Source organism: Apteryx rowi, unplaced genomic scaffold (assembly GCF_003343035.1).
Source record: "Apteryx rowi isolate R43461 unplaced genomic scaffold, aptRow1 scaffold_443, whole genome shotgun sequence".
Taxonomy (NCBI): Eukaryota; Metazoa; Chordata; class Aves; order Apterygiformes; family Apterygidae; genus Apteryx; species Apteryx rowi.
The window spans coordinates 489,750-507,255 of NW_020450698.1; the positions used below are offsets into that span (position 1 = coordinate 489,750).

General features: G+C 40.2%; 1 protein-coding gene across 1 annotated transcript in view; it reads right to left on the bottom strand.

Annotated features, from left to right (window-relative positions):
- MYH9 (myosin heavy chain 9) overlaps positions 1–17,506 on the bottom strand; it is a 73,266-nt gene that overhangs the window by 10,991 nt on the left and 44,769 nt on the right. Inside the window, exons 10-26 of the mRNA XM_026076942.1 lie at positions 17,080–17,175; positions 15,786–15,904; positions 14,523–14,675; positions 12,524–12,697; positions 11,550–11,723; positions 10,835–10,949; positions 8,197–8,390; positions 7,725–7,846; positions 7,274–7,343; positions 6,178–6,338; positions 5,324–5,432; positions 4,208–4,339; positions 3,346–3,552; positions 2,708–2,845; positions 2,084–2,207; positions 1,112–1,283; positions 301–513 (exon numbers count right to left, since the gene is read on the bottom strand). Of these exons, the coding sequence (XP_025932727.1) occupies positions 301–513; positions 1,112–1,283; positions 2,084–2,207; positions 2,708–2,845; positions 3,346–3,552; positions 4,208–4,339; positions 5,324–5,432; positions 6,178–6,338; positions 7,274–7,343; positions 7,725–7,846; positions 8,197–8,390; positions 10,835–10,949; positions 11,550–11,723; positions 12,524–12,697; positions 14,523–14,675; positions 15,786–15,904; positions 17,080–17,175 (2,473 nt within the window). The remainder of the gene's footprint in view (positions 1–300; positions 514–1,111; positions 1,284–2,083; positions 2,208–2,707; positions 2,846–3,345; positions 3,553–4,207; positions 4,340–5,323; positions 5,433–6,177; positions 6,339–7,273; positions 7,344–7,724; positions 7,847–8,196; positions 8,391–10,834; positions 10,950–11,549; positions 11,724–12,523; positions 12,698–14,522; positions 14,676–15,785; positions 15,905–17,079; positions 17,176–17,506) is intronic.

Below are 17,506 nucleotides of genomic sequence, written 5' to 3' on the forward strand. Positions count from 1 at the left end.
AAGTTTGTAAACACAAGGTCACAGCATTATTTTCAACCTAAGAATTAAACAGTTTGAAAGCATTAATTTTTCAGGGGTATCACCACCAGTGTGGTTAAGGAACAAATTAACTTTCATACTTCAGGTGGGGGAATGTAGTCTTGACTGCAGCTTGCACACCAGTTCCTGTGTAGTCACTGAAGCTGCTAACCAGTCTATTCTGATAAAGACTTGCTTTGATAAGAGACTGGATGCAGCAACATTCATTTAAAAAACAAAAACAAGCAAACAAGACTGGACGCATCTAGCTGTTGGAATTACCTGAGCTCCTGTTGAGCAGCTGTAGAATCTAGTGTGTCTTCTAGTTCTGTTTTCAGTGCCTCCAGCTCCTCTCCCAGATCCCGCTTCTGTTTTTCAGCTTTGTTCCTGAATGCTCTCTCTGACTCCAGGTCTTCTTGCAGTTCAGTGATCTGGGATTCAAGCTCCCGGATCTTTTTCAGGGCCATGTTTTTCTGAGCTGCCTCCTCTTCCACCCTGCATTCAACATAGACTTCTGGTCAGAGCGAGATTTAAACCATATGTAAATTAAAACCACCTCTCCTGACAAAAATGATCAAGAAAAAATGCTGTTAGTGATCAGTTCTGCAAGACTATGTTTAAACTTCAATCCATAGATCATCCACAAATTCTAAGTTCTATCTCCCAATACTTGAGAGGGTAAGATTACTTACCTTAAAGTAGGTGACAGAGAGAGACTGACAACAGAAGAAAGCAGAAGAGAAAGCACCATTTTACACTGGAAATTGGACACTTGACTGAATAAATAAATACAGAAACTCAGAAACTAGCACAGAAAGATACAGTGTGTTGCCACTACTTGTTAACCCCCTTTGAAACCTTGCTGTTCCAGTGAAACGTATGCAGTGTGATTAACATTTATAGTCTAGTTCTGTATAGAGAATGTGGAAGCGTGCGGCAGCCAAAGAACTCTGATGCTGAGTACATGGATCATTCAGTCAACAGACTGAAATACAATGGCCACAGATTCCGTTTGATCCCTATTCCAAAGTAAGTGACACAAGACAAGAAGAAATACTTCCTGATCTGGTGGTCCCAGAGGTCAGATTCTCACCTAGCTAAGGCTGCCTGTAGCTCCTCTTCCTTCTTGGCCAGCTGCATTTTGAGTTCTGCAATCTGAGCCTGCAGCTCAGCAATCTGGTCATGTAGATCACTGGAGTCTCCTTCAAGCTTTCTACGAGTCTTTTCCAATTCTTGCCTCTGCTTCTCTTCACGTCGCAGACGTTCTGAAGGAGATGAGGACACAGCAGTTAGCATGGCTGAAGCATACTCATTTAAAGAACATTGCACAAGACTTTGTTGCAGGGGAAACAAAGCTATCTAAGCAATAGTATCTTTCCAAGCAATACAAGTGTCCAGACAGTAGTTTGAGTGCATTATTCTGTCAAAATCTATACATGCAGCTGCCCTTATATTTTGTCTCAAACCAGATCTGGGCAAAGTCCATCTCCCTCACCTGTCAGCCAACCCCCCCTTCATTGTAAAAGAATAAACAACCGGCACAATGCCAGTCCCTCCTAACCCACACCACAGAGGCACAAGCACTCATTAAATGATGCTGAACACAAGATACCCTCTCCCTTTGCTGAAAGGGAAAAAGCTGACTCCTGCTGTGTTAACCAGGCCAATCTCAAGATGAAATGCCTCTAGCTTGAGCTCTGAAGAACTTGTGCAAACAGAAAATCACAAGCTACACTAACCCTGACAGATCGATGCCACTGGAAGTAGAAAAGTGAAGATACTTCCACAGCAGGAAAAGAAAGAACCAGCCTCCTCTCTCCATTGGCCTGCTGCTTTGGATAGGATTTTTATTTAGACCAAGGGCTCAGCTGACAAGGCACATAACCTTCAGCCAGCCAAACAGCTCTATCAAACCAATCAATAGCATACACACTACAGCACTAGTTTTTAACCCCTTAGAAACAAGAGTGAGTCTAAAGCTCTAGAAATAAAATTGATATTCAACAAATATTAAGAGGAAGCCATCTAACACTAGGCAAATGAGTCCCTTGCAGGATCTTTTTACCTTCCAGGTCTGTGATCATAGCTTCATGCTTGTTCTTGAGTTTGGCTAAACTCTTAGATTTCTCCTCCTCCTCTGTTAGGTTGGTTGTAAATTCAGACATTCTGTCTTCCAAGAGTTTCTTTTCCTGAAGAATTGAGAAGATAGTGTCAAAGCAGTTGCTGGGATTATAGGAGATTTTTCAGAGCTGACTGTGCTTAAAGATGTAAACATCATGAGTGCCTACTTCTGCTACAAGGAAACTCGGAAGCAAAGAAATCTTTTCAAGATTCCAGTCAGTATTCAAATAACTGGTTACTTAAGGATTTGTATTTGATAGCCTTTTCAAGCTGAAAGGAAAGTCAGTTAATGAAGTAACTGGATCCTGTTTGGTGTAACAATGTAACAACAAAGGCATGCTCAAGGATTGTGATTTAGTCAAGGCTATATAATCATACAATACTGACTTGCAAAGGATACAGGCTGGCAGTTAATTTCATAACTAAATTCAGGTCAGAGTTGCTCATGACCAGAATTGAATTAATTCATAAGTTCCCCATAACATAGGAAAGCCCAGCCTTTGGTAGGTGGCTCCAGGAGAGCATTCTGAGCATCTTTAGCTGGCACAGGGAGCTGCAAGAGTCTTACCTTGGCCAATTTGATATTCTGATCTTCCAAAACTATCACATCTTCTTCCAATTTCTTCAGTTTGGCTTCTGTGGTAACTTTTTCTAGCTGCAACTTCTGCCTTGCACTTTCCTCTTCTTCAAGCTGCTCCTCTAGTTCCTTCATAACACCCACATAAAAGCATGACATCTGTCAGTGCTGGTCACTGAGCAGTATAATAGCACAATACCAATACTAGGACTTGGAGTGCATCTTTACCCTTTCTTCAAAGTAATATTATCACTTTACAGAAGTGACTTTTTATGCCATGGCAATGCACCACACGGAGTTCTTACAAAAAAATTTTCTAGAAGAATAAACAATACTATTTTGCAAAGAAGATTGCTACCATCCCCAAAACACCTGGTTTAAGCAAGGCCTTGTCCAATTATTTGACAAGCAACCATAATCTTCGAGAATGGAACAGCCCATTCCAGAGGGCTGTCTGAGCACCTTTGGCTCACCACCAGTATTAGTGTGTTCTATTGCTATTTCCACAGGTAGATTTTCTATGCTACTTTTTCATTCTCTCCCGTTCCCCTCCCAGCTGAGACTGCTGACCGCTCTCTAACCCTTACTATCCTCTTTACTGACAAGAGATGACATTCCTAAAGCATTACCTGAATGTTCTGCTGCATTTTCTTCTTTTCAGTCTGCAGATGCTGACACCGTTCTTCTTCTTCCTCCACCCTGGCCTCAAGATCATGACAGATCTCCTCTAGTTCTTGTTTTTTGGCCGTAAGGCGAGCTCTTATCTCCTCAGCCTCAGCACACAGTTCAGTTTCTGCTTGCAGCTGTTCCTGCAGCTGCATTTTCTCCGCCATTAGCTACATCAGACACAAACCCAGAAATTGCTGTAAGATAAGCTCCAATTCACCAAAGCACTTAGTGATCTGTGGTAACTGCAGTTAGCTTGCTCCTATGTTCTGCAGTTACAAACTTAACCATGGCAGCAGCCTCCTGCTGCTAATCAAAACCTAAATGTCAAAATATATTTAAGCGTCTGTTCCCCTTTATAAATCATGCATCACAACCACATAACATTATATTTACCTTAACAAATTTCTAAAGATCATCCCATTTGAAATAAGGAGATTATCTAATTTTCCCCCATAAATGTAACACAGATATCAGCCCTACAGAGTAACAATCCTCCCCCCACCTTCTGTGCTTCAATCCAAATGGATGCCATTAGTGACCAGGATGAATTCAGCAGCTCTCTGTGATACTCAGCCAAAGCAGACTTTTCTTCACATAATGGATATGGCAGAGCCATAGCTGCTCACTGTACAAAACGACCTGCTAGCAGAACCAAGCTGGAGAGAAGGGCAGAAGAAACTGAACAAGACAGTAGCTAAGCTACACTGTCAACAAGCAGGAATCCTGTAACTTGTCTATCAGACCACTAAGAGAAAGGAAGAGCCTTCAAGCAGTTGGATAGGTAGAGAAAGTGAGTTTTATGCATGAGATCTGCCAACTCACCTGGGCCTGGAAGGTCTCCATCTCACTCAGTCTGTTTTCTGCAGCTAGCTGCTTCTCCTTGACCTTCATTAGTTCTTCTTCCTTGGCCATCATCTCCTCTTCCTGCCTGCTTACTTGCAAAAGAGGTTTCACCTGCAAAGGAAACCAAGGCAATAGGAGAAGTGTAAGAAAAGGGAAAACAACATGGAGAAACACTCATGCACTTGATGAGCATCTGCTAAAACAACACTTGATCAGCATCACATCTAAATGACTGACCAATTGCCACAAGTTTTGCTCTGAACACTAGCAGAATCATGGAGGACTCGATATAGTCTACTCTGCCAGTAACTCTGTCTGCCTGCCCATCCTTTCCTCCCAGCTGGGATGCATCAGGAAATAGATGGGTAAATTCCAGGAGCCTCAAGGAACAGAGACTAAATAGTAACAGCAAGAGAGTAAAAAAGTTGCTGTACATTGGGGCAGTTCACAGGAGGTCAATGTAAACAAAAACCAAACACCAGCACACTCTCTGCTCCTACATATTAAAAAAAGAAAAAAAAAAGTAATTTCATAGAAAAAAGAACAGTTTAAACTCTGTTATCTATTCTGATTTAGATGAAAAGTCTCACTGCTAAAAACTAAAAAGCAAGAAATCTCATAAATTAAAAGGCCATATTTGCATGTGTTCACTATCTTTATAAAAGGTAAAACATGTGCAAGTCTAATAGTAAAATCAGATCTTAGTGCTTTCCTTTTGCTCTTACAGCTCCAGAGGAAAAAGATAAGCCTCTCCCCATGTAAACAATCTCTGTCTTACCAAACTGACTAGCCAAGCAGTAACTGGCTTTTCAAAGTGCCATACCACCAAAGCAAGCCATCTTTTTCTAGGCTTGAAGTACTAAAAGATGCTCTTCCACAGCATTAATTGCACATAGCCTTGCACTTGGATTATACAGGCAGACAGCACAGTTGTAAAATATTGCCTCTACTTATGATATTCTGCACCTAAATGGATCAATGTGTAGTTGCAAGCCAACTCAGTTCCAAAGGAAGCATTCTTTACTCTGTTTCAGGATAAGAAGCTGAAAATGCAACCATAGGCCCTTTGCCAAAATTGCAAAGGGAATACAATACCTTGGTGAACAACCTCCACCATTGCCAGTTCCTCAGTTTCAAGTAGGCAGCACAGTTCCTCTGAAGCACTTTCATGGCTGTCAATTGCTGCTGGCGCTTAGCAAAGGCTCTGCAAAATAAGTGGAGGTCAGACAACAAAGAAAGCCACATTTGCACACAATTCTCTCCATCAAACCCTTTATTAGATACCTCTGAATTTTATTTTTAGAAGGTCCCCTCCTAAAAATCAGAGCAATGTTTCCAGTGAACATCCTCTAGCCTTTTAAGTCTTTTATTGCTCTGGTAAGACTGGTTATCTCTTCCTTTATTCACTTTCTTCTTAATTAAATAATGTTTTTCCCTAATATCTTCTAATCTGGAAAGCCTCACTATTTATCATTTCACACAAGAAGATCTGAAACACAGAAGTACATTTTCCTGCCAGTCAATTTGACAGTTACTACTTTTGTTTGTAGAATGTACCATTTGCAGTCCTACCTAGTAGTTTAAGAGAAATCCTACATCTCCTAATCAGAATTGTACTAAGACCTTTTCATTTTCACATTTGCAGTTTGCAGCTCTTCCATCAAAAACCTTGACTGTAGTAGAGTTCCTACAGAGAGGAATAGACTTTACTGCTCTAGTAGTGCATGGGATAGCAGTACACAGTTTTTCTGCAGGTGCACGAAGCCAAGCATTGCAGAGATCAGAAAACCCTAAAACAAATATCAGCTGTTACATACAAAGAATGAATCATGGCCTTTCTGGAAAAAAATAAAAAATAAAAATCACTGCTAGTTATCTTTTCTGAAACTTGTACCTGAAGGGGAGGAATATGCACACGTATATTGTACTTTATAGAATATGGTCCTTACTTTCTGGCCAGGTAGCCTCTGCAGCATGCTTGGAAGCCAATAATGACATCTGTGATCTTCAGGTCTCTCTCTTCTTCAAGATGAGCAAGGACTCCAGCTCTGAAAAACACTTTACTCTGTCCAATTCGGTAAAGGTTGGAATCCAGCTCCAATGCTTTGATCTAAAATGAGAGAAAGAGAAGAACGTATCTCAAAGACTGCTTCACATGAAGCATCACAAAACGTATCTGTCTCTCATGGCTGTAAGATACCCCTTAGCTCCCAAAACAGACCTGTCCCAATTACAGGAGCTGGAGCTCAGTCAAGCACAGCATGAGATGGAGGCAGCAAAGGACAGAAAATATGATAGAAGGCATTGTTTAATACAGCATCAAATCAAGCAGTCAAAACTACAAGGGTACTGTGAGAAACATGTATCTGGTCTCAACCGTCCTTTTCCTTTCCTAAAGGGAAAGGCATCTGTTGATCCTTCCTATTCAATTTTTCCTAGTCCTGATCTTCGCCAGAAAAAGCACCCCAGCCAGTTTTCCCTTCTTTTAAAGGATTTGCTGCCAATACTTACATCAGTTAAGAGGAAGAAGGTACATTCCTTTGAGACAGGATAAAAGGGAATCCCTTACAGACAGTTTCAATTCAGTTTCCCCTAGTCATAAGGCTACGGAGCAAAAGCCTTCCCTTCAAAGGAGGCAATTCTGCAGAAATTAATTGGAGCCTTCATTGAAAGTGTTTGTCGTCAGCAGGCCATTCCAAAGAGCTTTCCTTGAAGCCCATATTTCAAGCATGCACCAAAGACAATGTTAATGCCTTTAAACATTTTGATTCTATTAATACCGCTGGCATTTCAAAGTGTATGCATCCGTGGAAACTGAAAGGCCCTCTTTGCCTAGGATTATTGAACCTCATGCTAGCCAATGGCCTACAACTGTGAAGCCAAGACACACCTTTTTGCATCCTCCTTCTCCCAGACAAAACATTTGACTTTGGAATTTCAGTCTGTGAGTACAAGATATATTTAAAATGCCTATGGAATGCACAGCTTGAATAAATTTTACGGAAGTGCTGGGGAAATCTAAGTAGAGTTTATGGGATGTCTTACCATCAGCACACAAGCCTGCTTTCCATCCATAAATCCTTTGGGAATTGCATTTGGAGTTAAGATTTCATATCTGAAGAGAACAAAGCATTAGACTAGTTAGACAGGTATCTCTGGAAACAGAAAATTTCAGTAATGAATTTCTATGGCATCATGAGTTTGACAGCTTCTAGTATTGTTGGAAGAAAAAAAATTTGCATCTCCAGACAACAGAGTATGAAGCTGCAGTCTTAGATGATGTCCTCTACCTCTCACCTTAACTAGATGTTTACCAGAGAAGAAGTCACAGATGCTCTTGGAGGCTTTGGGCCAGGGAGTATCAAGAGACCAATGTTCTATGTGACTGCCTTTCAAAACAGTGGCAATTAAGCTTCAATAAAATATTTCGGTTACTGCACCTGTGTCTGAATTTTGCCAGGTTAAAGACTGCTTCAGATTCTTTTCTAGGCTATACCTTTGTCTGAATTCCTGAAAGACGATTCTGTTGGGGAAACCTTGACGACAGATACGGATTCCCTCCAGCACTCCATTACAGCGAAGTTGATCAAGGACCAAGTGGGGGTCCAGTTTGCCAGCCTAGTGAAGAAAAGCAGATTTTATAAGTAGCATATAGCTTTTATATGAAAGGTTTACCCCCATGCCCCTGCCCCCCCCCTTTTTTTTTTTTTTTAAAAGCGGCAAGGTCCCATCCTTTTCTGTAAGAAGAAAGTGAAGGTTCTTATGTCATCTTAAGGAGAACTGCAAAGATGAGTCTCCAAAATTCCAGCAAGTACACTGTTATTTAGGATGACCTTAAAAACAGATACTGAGAAAAGAGGACCTCTATAAGATCCCTTGCAAAACCTGACAAGGGATAAAAACCCAGTCATATCCTCCAGGAAGCCCATGTAAGACTGCATATGCTGTAGTGTTATAACTGCCTTTACCTTTTTCTCATGGTTGGGGATGATGCAACGGACGAAGTTGGGGTTGGTGTTCCTTAAGGTAGCCATCAGTTTAGCCAGCTGTTCCTTGTAAAGCTGTCCCACTGTTCGGAACATACCCTTTCTGGTTTTAAAGGCCCCTGGCAATGCTGTATCTGACATGCCAGCCACCTGATCCAGCCCAACAATACGATCAACTAGAGAGAGCATAAGAAAGAACATTAAAATTCTGCCACAACCAAAGGAAGCATTGGAACGTACAAAGAACATCTGGATAGAACAGGATAAATGAGAGGAGCTGCAGGATCCTTTTTGCTTCATCTCTACACAGATGTTGACTCCTATACAGTACTTGTGCAGGGATAGGAGCAGGAAGGAGGAAAAAGAAAAAAAAAAGAAAAAAAGGAAAAAGAAAAGCAACAGCTCACTACAGGAAGTTTGAGTGATGGAGTCAAACTTACTCCCAAACATACTCTACTGATACTACAGAAGGCAGCTCCTGAAGAGCAATCTAGAAGTGGCACAATAAGTTTCAGATGCTTCTACTTGTTTAGATTACAACAAAAAAAATGACAAACCAAGAGTTCTAGCTGCTAGCCCAGCAGAGTCAACTATTAGTTAACTCTAATCCAAATGGGGCCACAGTTAGAGAAAAAGCCCAGCTTGACTCTTGTGTTACATACAGGAAGAACTGCCATGACTGGCGATCAGAAAAGCCATATCTACTTGTAAACTGAGCAAACATGGTATGAAGTCATGACAGACACCAAACTTCAAGATACCACTGTTTGAATTATTTTTGGAGTACAAGTATTCTATGACTTTGAGACTAGACAGTTGCATTAACACTACCACTGGGAGAAAGTCAGAACTCTCTGCCCCAACAGTTTTCTCCACTATGCCACAGTGACATCCAAACACTTATGAAGCTATCATCTTGATTGGTGGACTCCACATACACATTTTTTTTCCTCCCAATAAAAGCCAACTAGATTCTAGAGTAGAAGGGGCAAGAAGAAACTAAAGTATTCTTTTTCCTCACTGCTTTACAACACTGAGACAAAAACTCAGCCACACAAACAAAAAAAAAAGCCATATCCCTACAAAATTCCCACACTCCTGAGCACATTTTTCTAAAGGGCTTCAAGCTACTAGTTCTCTTTAATCTTTAGTGGTTGGCTGATGCCCACTCTCAGGCTCCCTATCTTCACTTCAGAAAATACATAACTTGCTTCTGATTGAAAAAAATCCATCAAGAGAAGCCCCTACAAAAGAAGAAACAATAAGAGATAGACACTTTCATTTATACCTAATATTACTTTACAACTGCACACTTCCAGAGCAGCCATTAGAATAGGGTCAAGGTTGTCTTATCAGAAAGAAAAGAAGGTTATGTTACTAGATGACATCACAGGGAAATCCACAGAAGAGCGTCCCAGATTCTAGCTGGAACAATCCTCTTAAAATCTTTAGTCCTCCGGTCTACATCAAGATAGCAAAAAAGACAGTTGCTTGCAACAGAAGATTCAGCTAAGAACAATACATGAGAACTGATCAGCTGTGGTCCAGTTGACATGTCAAGTTCAAAAGGATTTTGTCAGCCTCACATAGCAAAGGCCTTGTTAGGCACAAGTTGCCAATAGCCATTTTTCATGCCGTACAAGTTACTTTGCCAGACTAACTTTCTTTTAAACGATTAGCAGCTGAAGTTAAATCTCATCACTAGAATCAATATCCAACTCAACTTCAGTTTAAATGTAGCTTCAGGAATCTTCCTTCCAAAGCTTGCAATGAAATACAACCTTGCTTGCTCTATGTTCAAATGGTTGACAGGTATTTGCTTTTAGCTGTCCCTATGCAAGTCTTGCAAGAGCATCATTAGCGCCTGAACGTATCCATATTTTTCATGTATCCACTTGCAAGGTGAGAGTTTGGCTTTTGTTTTTAAGTCCATGAGGAACTACTAGCACAAAGCAAAGGAAATGAACAAGAAAGACAAGCAGGTATAGCAAAGGGACAGAGAGAAGTTAACGGAAGCATGTCTTGCATGGTTCTAGGATGCATTACACACATGACAACAGCTGGGTTTCTCAGTCACCTGGTTCTAGATGAAGAATAGGAAAGTGTTGATAGAAATAGGCTCTCTGAACGCTCTGCATCTCTGCAACAGACAGAGACGTCAAAGAAAACCCAAGACAGAAAGTGACAGCAACAGTAAGACTCAAAAGCAGATAAACCCAGAGAAGAAAGAGTAAAATACCAAATGACACTGCAGCAAGAACACGCCAGTCACCAGGACTAAAAGCCATGTTCAACCTCAGATCTTATGTTTGAGTGCTGCAGCTAAACCAGCTGCTGGGACATAATGGCACATTCACATTTTAGCCTAGTGCTCTTGGTTTGGAGAAATAACTGCTATATGAGTAGCAAGCTAAACATAAGTTGATGCATGTGAACCTTCCTCTTCAGTTACAGTAAACTTTTAATACAATACCATGGCCTAAGCAAAGAAAGTTCCAGACAAAGCTCATCTTTGTGGTTTAGTTTACATGGAATAATGTAGCACTTTTTTACAGACTTTTGATGATCAAATAAATTCTTCCAGGTAAAACAGAAATAAGAAAAAGGATTAATAATGTACCATCTTTCCACAGCTCAGACACAAACTTATCCGACGACTGGTGGAGAAGAGTAGCAATGTTGTCATTCAGCGGATCCATATTCTTCATCAGCCACTCATCTGCTTTATAATCCACCTAGAGAAAATATATGCGTCAAGAAACTAGGGAGGATTTTCTGCAGCACAGGATGTAACAAGATCCTGCAAGGCTAAAAATGAAGCACTGAGGTTTGCACAAGCAACAGTAGATTATCAAATCATTCTTGGATTTGCCTTTTGAAGGCATCTAAGCAAGCATACCTACAAATTTCAAATCCTAACAAACAGTTGCATAGTCTGTTCTGTCAATAAAAGGAATGGATATGCAATATCAGTACGCACTATCCAAAGAGTGACAAAAAAAACACTGCACCATCACTTTTGGTGATGAGGTCTTGATGCAAGATTTCTGAAAAGTATCTCCAATTTTCACCAAGTCACAGAGAACAAATTTAAATTGGTCTCAAGTTGACATGTCTTCAACTATATGTATAACCAGTACCTTGCAGGCAAGTTCCCTAGGCTGTGTAGAGATCCACAGTGATGGAAAAAACTCTGTAAAGTCTCCCACTGGTTTCCCATGGTCTCCCATAGGTAGTCATATTGGAAATTAGACATTTTTTAAGAAACAGTGGTTATGCATCAGAAAATGTAGCAGATGTTCTGAATGTTCATATTTTAGCTACTAATTCTTTACCTTGCCAGCATAATGTATGATACAGAAATCAGCTTTGTCTTTCAGCTGTTTTGGCTTCTGGAACTTGGGGTGGGTGCCTTGTTCTTGTACAACCTTTTCCACAAAGCTTTTGTCTGTCGCTTTTGGGAACCAGCACTCTTCATCCAGTAGGGCCAGTATACCAGGGGGCCCAGCCTTGAAGTAGGGAAACATCAAAACAGCATTAAATACATGACTACACTGATGATTAACAGCTTTAGACAACTAGAAAAAAAAGAATATGCAAACCTGACCCCTATCACATCAGTTTAGCTACTTCTGTACTAATAGAAATTGCAAATAACCCTCCAAGGTCCACATCTGGATTCTGAACATAAACATAATTCCAAACATTCTTCTATAAGAAAGGTGTCTTTCATGACAGCATATATTTTTCTGGGGTATCTTAGAGTGAAAAAAAAAACTTTTTAATAGAAGGAACACTATCACTCTGTTCTCCAGATATACAGAGGTATCTAAATACAGATACCATAGCAGAAAATTTCACATACTAGTCCTTACTATTGGAACAACTACTATGAAACATATGTATTTCCAAGCTTCCTTAGAGCAAAACGAAAGCATCAGAGGTTTATGGCTTCTCATTGCACTTGCAGACGACTAAGGTAGTTTTCACTGCTTATTGTTAAGCCACAGTTATGCATCTAGCACCATGCAGATCTAAACAAACCGAGACAAATTTGAGAGAAGACCAGATGGCTGACTAGGTGATCTATATTTATGCAATACATCCTACAGGAGGGATACTAACAGATTTTTTGGTGATATATACTTTCAGACAAGAAAGAAACTGTTCACTTCTGCTTCTAAGCAAACCACTCTGTCAGTAGAGGATTACAAAAGCCAGAAAGCTAGTTTCCAATCTACGTCATATGCTTGATGGCAAAAGTAATGCAGCCATTTCTTGCTGAGGGTAGGAGAACAAGGCTTCTTACCGGCTTCTCTATGAGATCAATGCAGGGCTGCAGATCCAGGCCAAAGTCAATGAAATTCCACTCTATGCCCTCCCTCTGGTACTCCTCTTGCTCCAGAATGAACATGGTGTGGTTAAAGAGCTGCTGCAACTTTTCATTTGTGTAATTAATACACAACTGCTCAAAGGAGTTCAGCTAATGAAGAAAAAGGTAGAGGGTATTTGAACAGTTGCTTTTGAAGACATACCTACTGTTCTGTTAGCACTAAAGATCACATCTGTAGCTGAGGAATTCTAAGTGAGTGTTCTGTGTAGTCCCTGAGGTGAACAGTACTTTGTAAATAACCCCTTTTGCTTATGAACTGCATTTCCCGTCACATGTAACTACATCGCTTTTACAATCCCTATGGGAGTTTACACACACTGTTCCTCAGTCTTTTCCTCAGACTTTGCAAAAGAATGCTTAGTCATAAACAACAGAAGAATTACTGCAGCTACTTAACCTGGGATCAGAAAAGCCTCTGGTTTTCTCACAAACTCTGAGCTGGCAAGTCCTCTTCACTGGCAATGGGAGCCTGAGGACGGATTTCTGAGCGTGAGGACTGATAAGCCCCTTTTAATCCTCACGTACAAACTCATAGGGAAAGGAAAGTCGGGGAAGCAGTTTCTTCAAAACCTCCAGATCTCTTCAAACTCCAGGGACAAGACTAATAACCAAGGATGCATCTTCATGTTAGACTACACTTAATATAATGAAGTTGCTGCAGAGAATGATCCTGCTTTTACTTCCTCCATGTCTTTGTCATTCCTAACCACATATTTCCAGTCCCTTCCTTTTCATTAGGTGCAGCAACCATGCAACCAAAGGTGGAGTTAGATCAACAACCTGATCAGAGAGAAACAAAGCAACTTTTCTGTGGAATAGTTTTCAATTTCATGAATGAATTGATCCAATTCACCTTTTAGCTGCACAACTCAGGTGATAGGAGTTGAATGGCTGGGATGGATGGGGATGACGGGATAGTTCTTTTCTGAGGGGAGCCTCTGGTTACTCCAGACCAAGTATAATGGGAAGCCACATTCCCAAACTAGTTTCAGGAGGCAATGATCTGGTCTAACAGTTCACTGCCGCCTATAGGGGGAGCTCCCACTTTCCTTCTTTTCCATCTCTCCCTACCTTTCCCTAAGCTCTTCAACTACTGCATTTATCCTGCACCAGTTTTTATGCTCGGACTCCCCTCTACAGACTGACTAAATTGTAAGCTACCCAAAGAAGAAGAATTTCTGCAGGACTGGCGAGCTGAACAGCACAGGGGCCTTACAGTGGTGTGGCCAGGAATGGCAGAGAAGAAAAGGAGCAAGATCTTTTTTGAATCAAGGAGCTGTTAAATTAGTTTAGCTGTTTGTGAAACCACACTCCTTGATCCCCCCTCTTCAAGTGGTTGGCAGAAAGGAGCATACACAGGTCAGAACATGTTTTGAATCTCATTTGATCTACCCTGTCTTTGTCTTTTCCAAAATCCATTAGCAGGAAGATAAAAAATGGTTAGAAGCACTTTTTATAGTGCTAATAGGTTTCAGTGGATCATACTTTAAATGTTTTGAGGCAGACTAGAGGCGGACATGAAATATTACGTCCAATGGTGACCCATAATTCTGCATGGTATTTGAAGACTTTTTTTTCCGTAGGCTAGCAAACATTTAGACTCTGCAGTGTAGTGAATCAAGAATACACAGAACTATAAAGTTAAAATATTTGTGATGCACATGCCAAAAAAGTTGTAAGCACCAGAACATACAGCAATGAGAAAAAATACTTCCAGAATACATACAATACTAGAGAATGAAGCACTTTGACATATTATTTAATAACTTATCTGTCAGTTCAAATCAACAGAGATCTCAAATACAAAAGTGAAATACACATCTTTTGCAAAATTATTCTACTCTTTTCAGATTTTAAGTGATTTTCTTGCTTCATGGTAAACTGTGCAGACAACAAGAACCAGACATCTCCTTACCTCAAAAATCTCAAAGCCGGCAATGTCAAGGATTCCAATAAATGATGCACCCTGTCGCTTGGTCTTATCCAATGCCTTGTTGATACGCATAACCAGCCACCGGAACATACGTTCATAAGTGGCTTTAGCCAGAGCCTCAATGGCAAAGTCAGCCTATATAGAAAAAATGACAAGAAAATATATAAATAAATAAATCAGGAGATGAGTTATAGTCCAGAGCATACTGTTTTGGCACCAAGAGCACAACTATAGCCCCCTCTCTACTCCACCTGACTCACTGAACAAGGCTCATTTCAGAGATTATTCACAATGAAAAGCAGATAGCACAGTGATACTCCATAAACAGGAGCAAAGAATGTGTCTTATTAAATTAGCATGTCAGTGCCAAACTTCAGGATTCTGCTTGTTCAAGAAACCAATGCCTGGTATTCAAGAAATAAAAATGATGCCCAGTCCCTTCCAAAGACTACAGCTTCATAGCATTTTTTAAGGGGTTCAAAGAAAAGCATTAAAATGTTTCTGTAATTTAGGATTTGTGAAGCCTGACTTATTTTCCTCAATGCCACTATCCATGATTGATGCAAAAATACTATATGGCAAGAAAACAAATCTCAAAATGGAAATGCATTCTGTGACTATTTCTAGATTTCATCTGGCGTTCTCTTTCCAATCCCTTCCATGTTATGGGGGCATGTTTATGAACACAGAGAATAAGGGTGTGTTCGTGAAGGAGCAGCATAGGAAGTAGTCCCACACAGTAAACATGAGGACTTTGCTCCACTCAGAAGGCAACTAGCTCCTGGGTCAGGTTTCATTTAGAGCACATTCAGCACTGTCCAGGTCAAGAATATTAAGAAACATATGATCAGTTTCAAGGTCAAGTTGCAAATTCTTTTACCCCAGCAGCCGATCTACTCAAAAACAGTGTTTCCTGTATTACAGCAACTTGGAAATATCATCCTTGCATAGAGCACTAAAGAAACTTTCTCCCTTGAGATAGGCAGTCACCAAAATTAAATGAGTCACATTCTTATTTTCTTCAGATGGGAAGAAGTGCTGCAGGGAAAGGGTGATTTCTACTTCTGTACAGATCAAGCAAGGAAATACTAGAAGTATTTCCATTGTACATTATTCAGGTGTGGTTGCCATACACTGCAGCCATAAAATGGCTATTAAATGCTACAGAAACCTTTAACACATCTGTCAAGTTTTAACCTTGCTGCCACAAAGCTAAGTACTCATTCACTTTTACAGAATGCATACCTGTTCTTTGGTCTGAGCTTTCTGGACATAATCTCGTCCAACCTTGATGCGAGGAGTCAGGATACCTCTAGTGAAATCTGTCACATTGATACCCAAAAGGTGAGACACTTTCTGAGCAGCTAAAGAGAAAAAGAGGATACAACAACAAGATTAGTGTTCCTTTGTTTTTCCTCACAGAAAGCAAGAGAAATTCCTGCAACTGTATCCTAAGAGAGTCATGAAACAGCTTCTACAAACCTTAAGTGAAGAGCAGGTTAATAAGATGAAGCAAAATATTTTCAAAAACAAAAACCCTGAAAAACCCTACAACCCACACTACAGGTTACTGAGCTTCTTCAAGAGCCACAGCAGTAAGTTTGATGCAATACTCTTGTACCATGAAGTCATAACATGGAAGCTTTAAAAAGTTAACAGTAGTCTGCCATCAATTTAAAGATACCTCTAAATAACTGACTTCTTAATCAAGCTAATTGTTCTGTCTTCATCTGCTGATTAGCCTTTGAGACAACTCTATTTCAGATTAAAGATCCCAAATCAGCCCGCCTATTCTCCCTGCTAAGACATCATTTAAAGCATAATTTCCAAGATAATAATAGCTAAAAATATAATCATGCTTGCAGAGAAATTAGCAACCTCTTATCATATTTCTGCAGTACATCTATAATGAAGCTCTGAGAGATAAGTCTTCCAAAAGATAGCCTTCTATCATATGAAATGTGGTACTATTTACACATGTTACAATGGGCAGTGCAATTAAAATATATATGCATGCTTTATACCCACCACAAATCTATCCACCTTACTCTTACAGTTACAAGTCTACCTACAAAGTTAATGAAGAATATTTCCTTTAATTCTTTAAGCAAGTGTGATAATACAGGTTTGTAGGAGCCATCATTCTTACTCTGGCTAAAACACACACACTGCATATTCCAGTGGAGTAGCCCTTTTAATTTGGTCATGATGTGTATTTCCTGCCTAGTTCTATCACAAGAGCAGTGCCACATTCCTGCCCATGGGTGGCTGCAAACACACACACTTGGCAAAACAATGCATATACTTGCATCTATACAAAGGAGCACTTCAGATCTTCCAACAGATAATTTACCTTATTTAAAAAAAGTATACACACACACATATATATATTTATTTTTCATATACACACACACACACAACTCCAACATTCCCTATGTACATTCTTCTACCTGCAAGAACTTCTTATAGGCTTTTTTTCCCCTGAGATTTTTGTGGGTTTTTATTTGGGGTGGAGTGGGGTGGGGATGAGGTTGGTTACCTGTATTGTCTGGCATAGAGGCTTGGTCTGTATTGCGCTCTTTCTTGAAGACGATGTTGCCAAGTTGAAGAACACCCGAGATAACCCTCAGCAAACCTTTTAAAACAGTAGAAGCTCAGTATCAGACATCACCAAAAGCTCAAACACTGTCAGGCATGATAAGAGCAGCATGTGTTGACACTTTATGCTTTTTGACCACAGACATCAAATTAGAATAGGATGATGACAAGACTGGATGGGTGGGGACTGTCCTGAAATTCAGGCCCTTCTCAACATCCCAAAGATTGTTCTGGAATTTAGGAAAAAAACACTACAGATAAGTAACTCCCCTGTGAGACTCCGATTCAGAATATTGGGCTTTCCCAGTCCCCCCCCACCATGCAAGACTATGCAGCCTGGGAATTTAAGTAATTCTCACCATCACTGC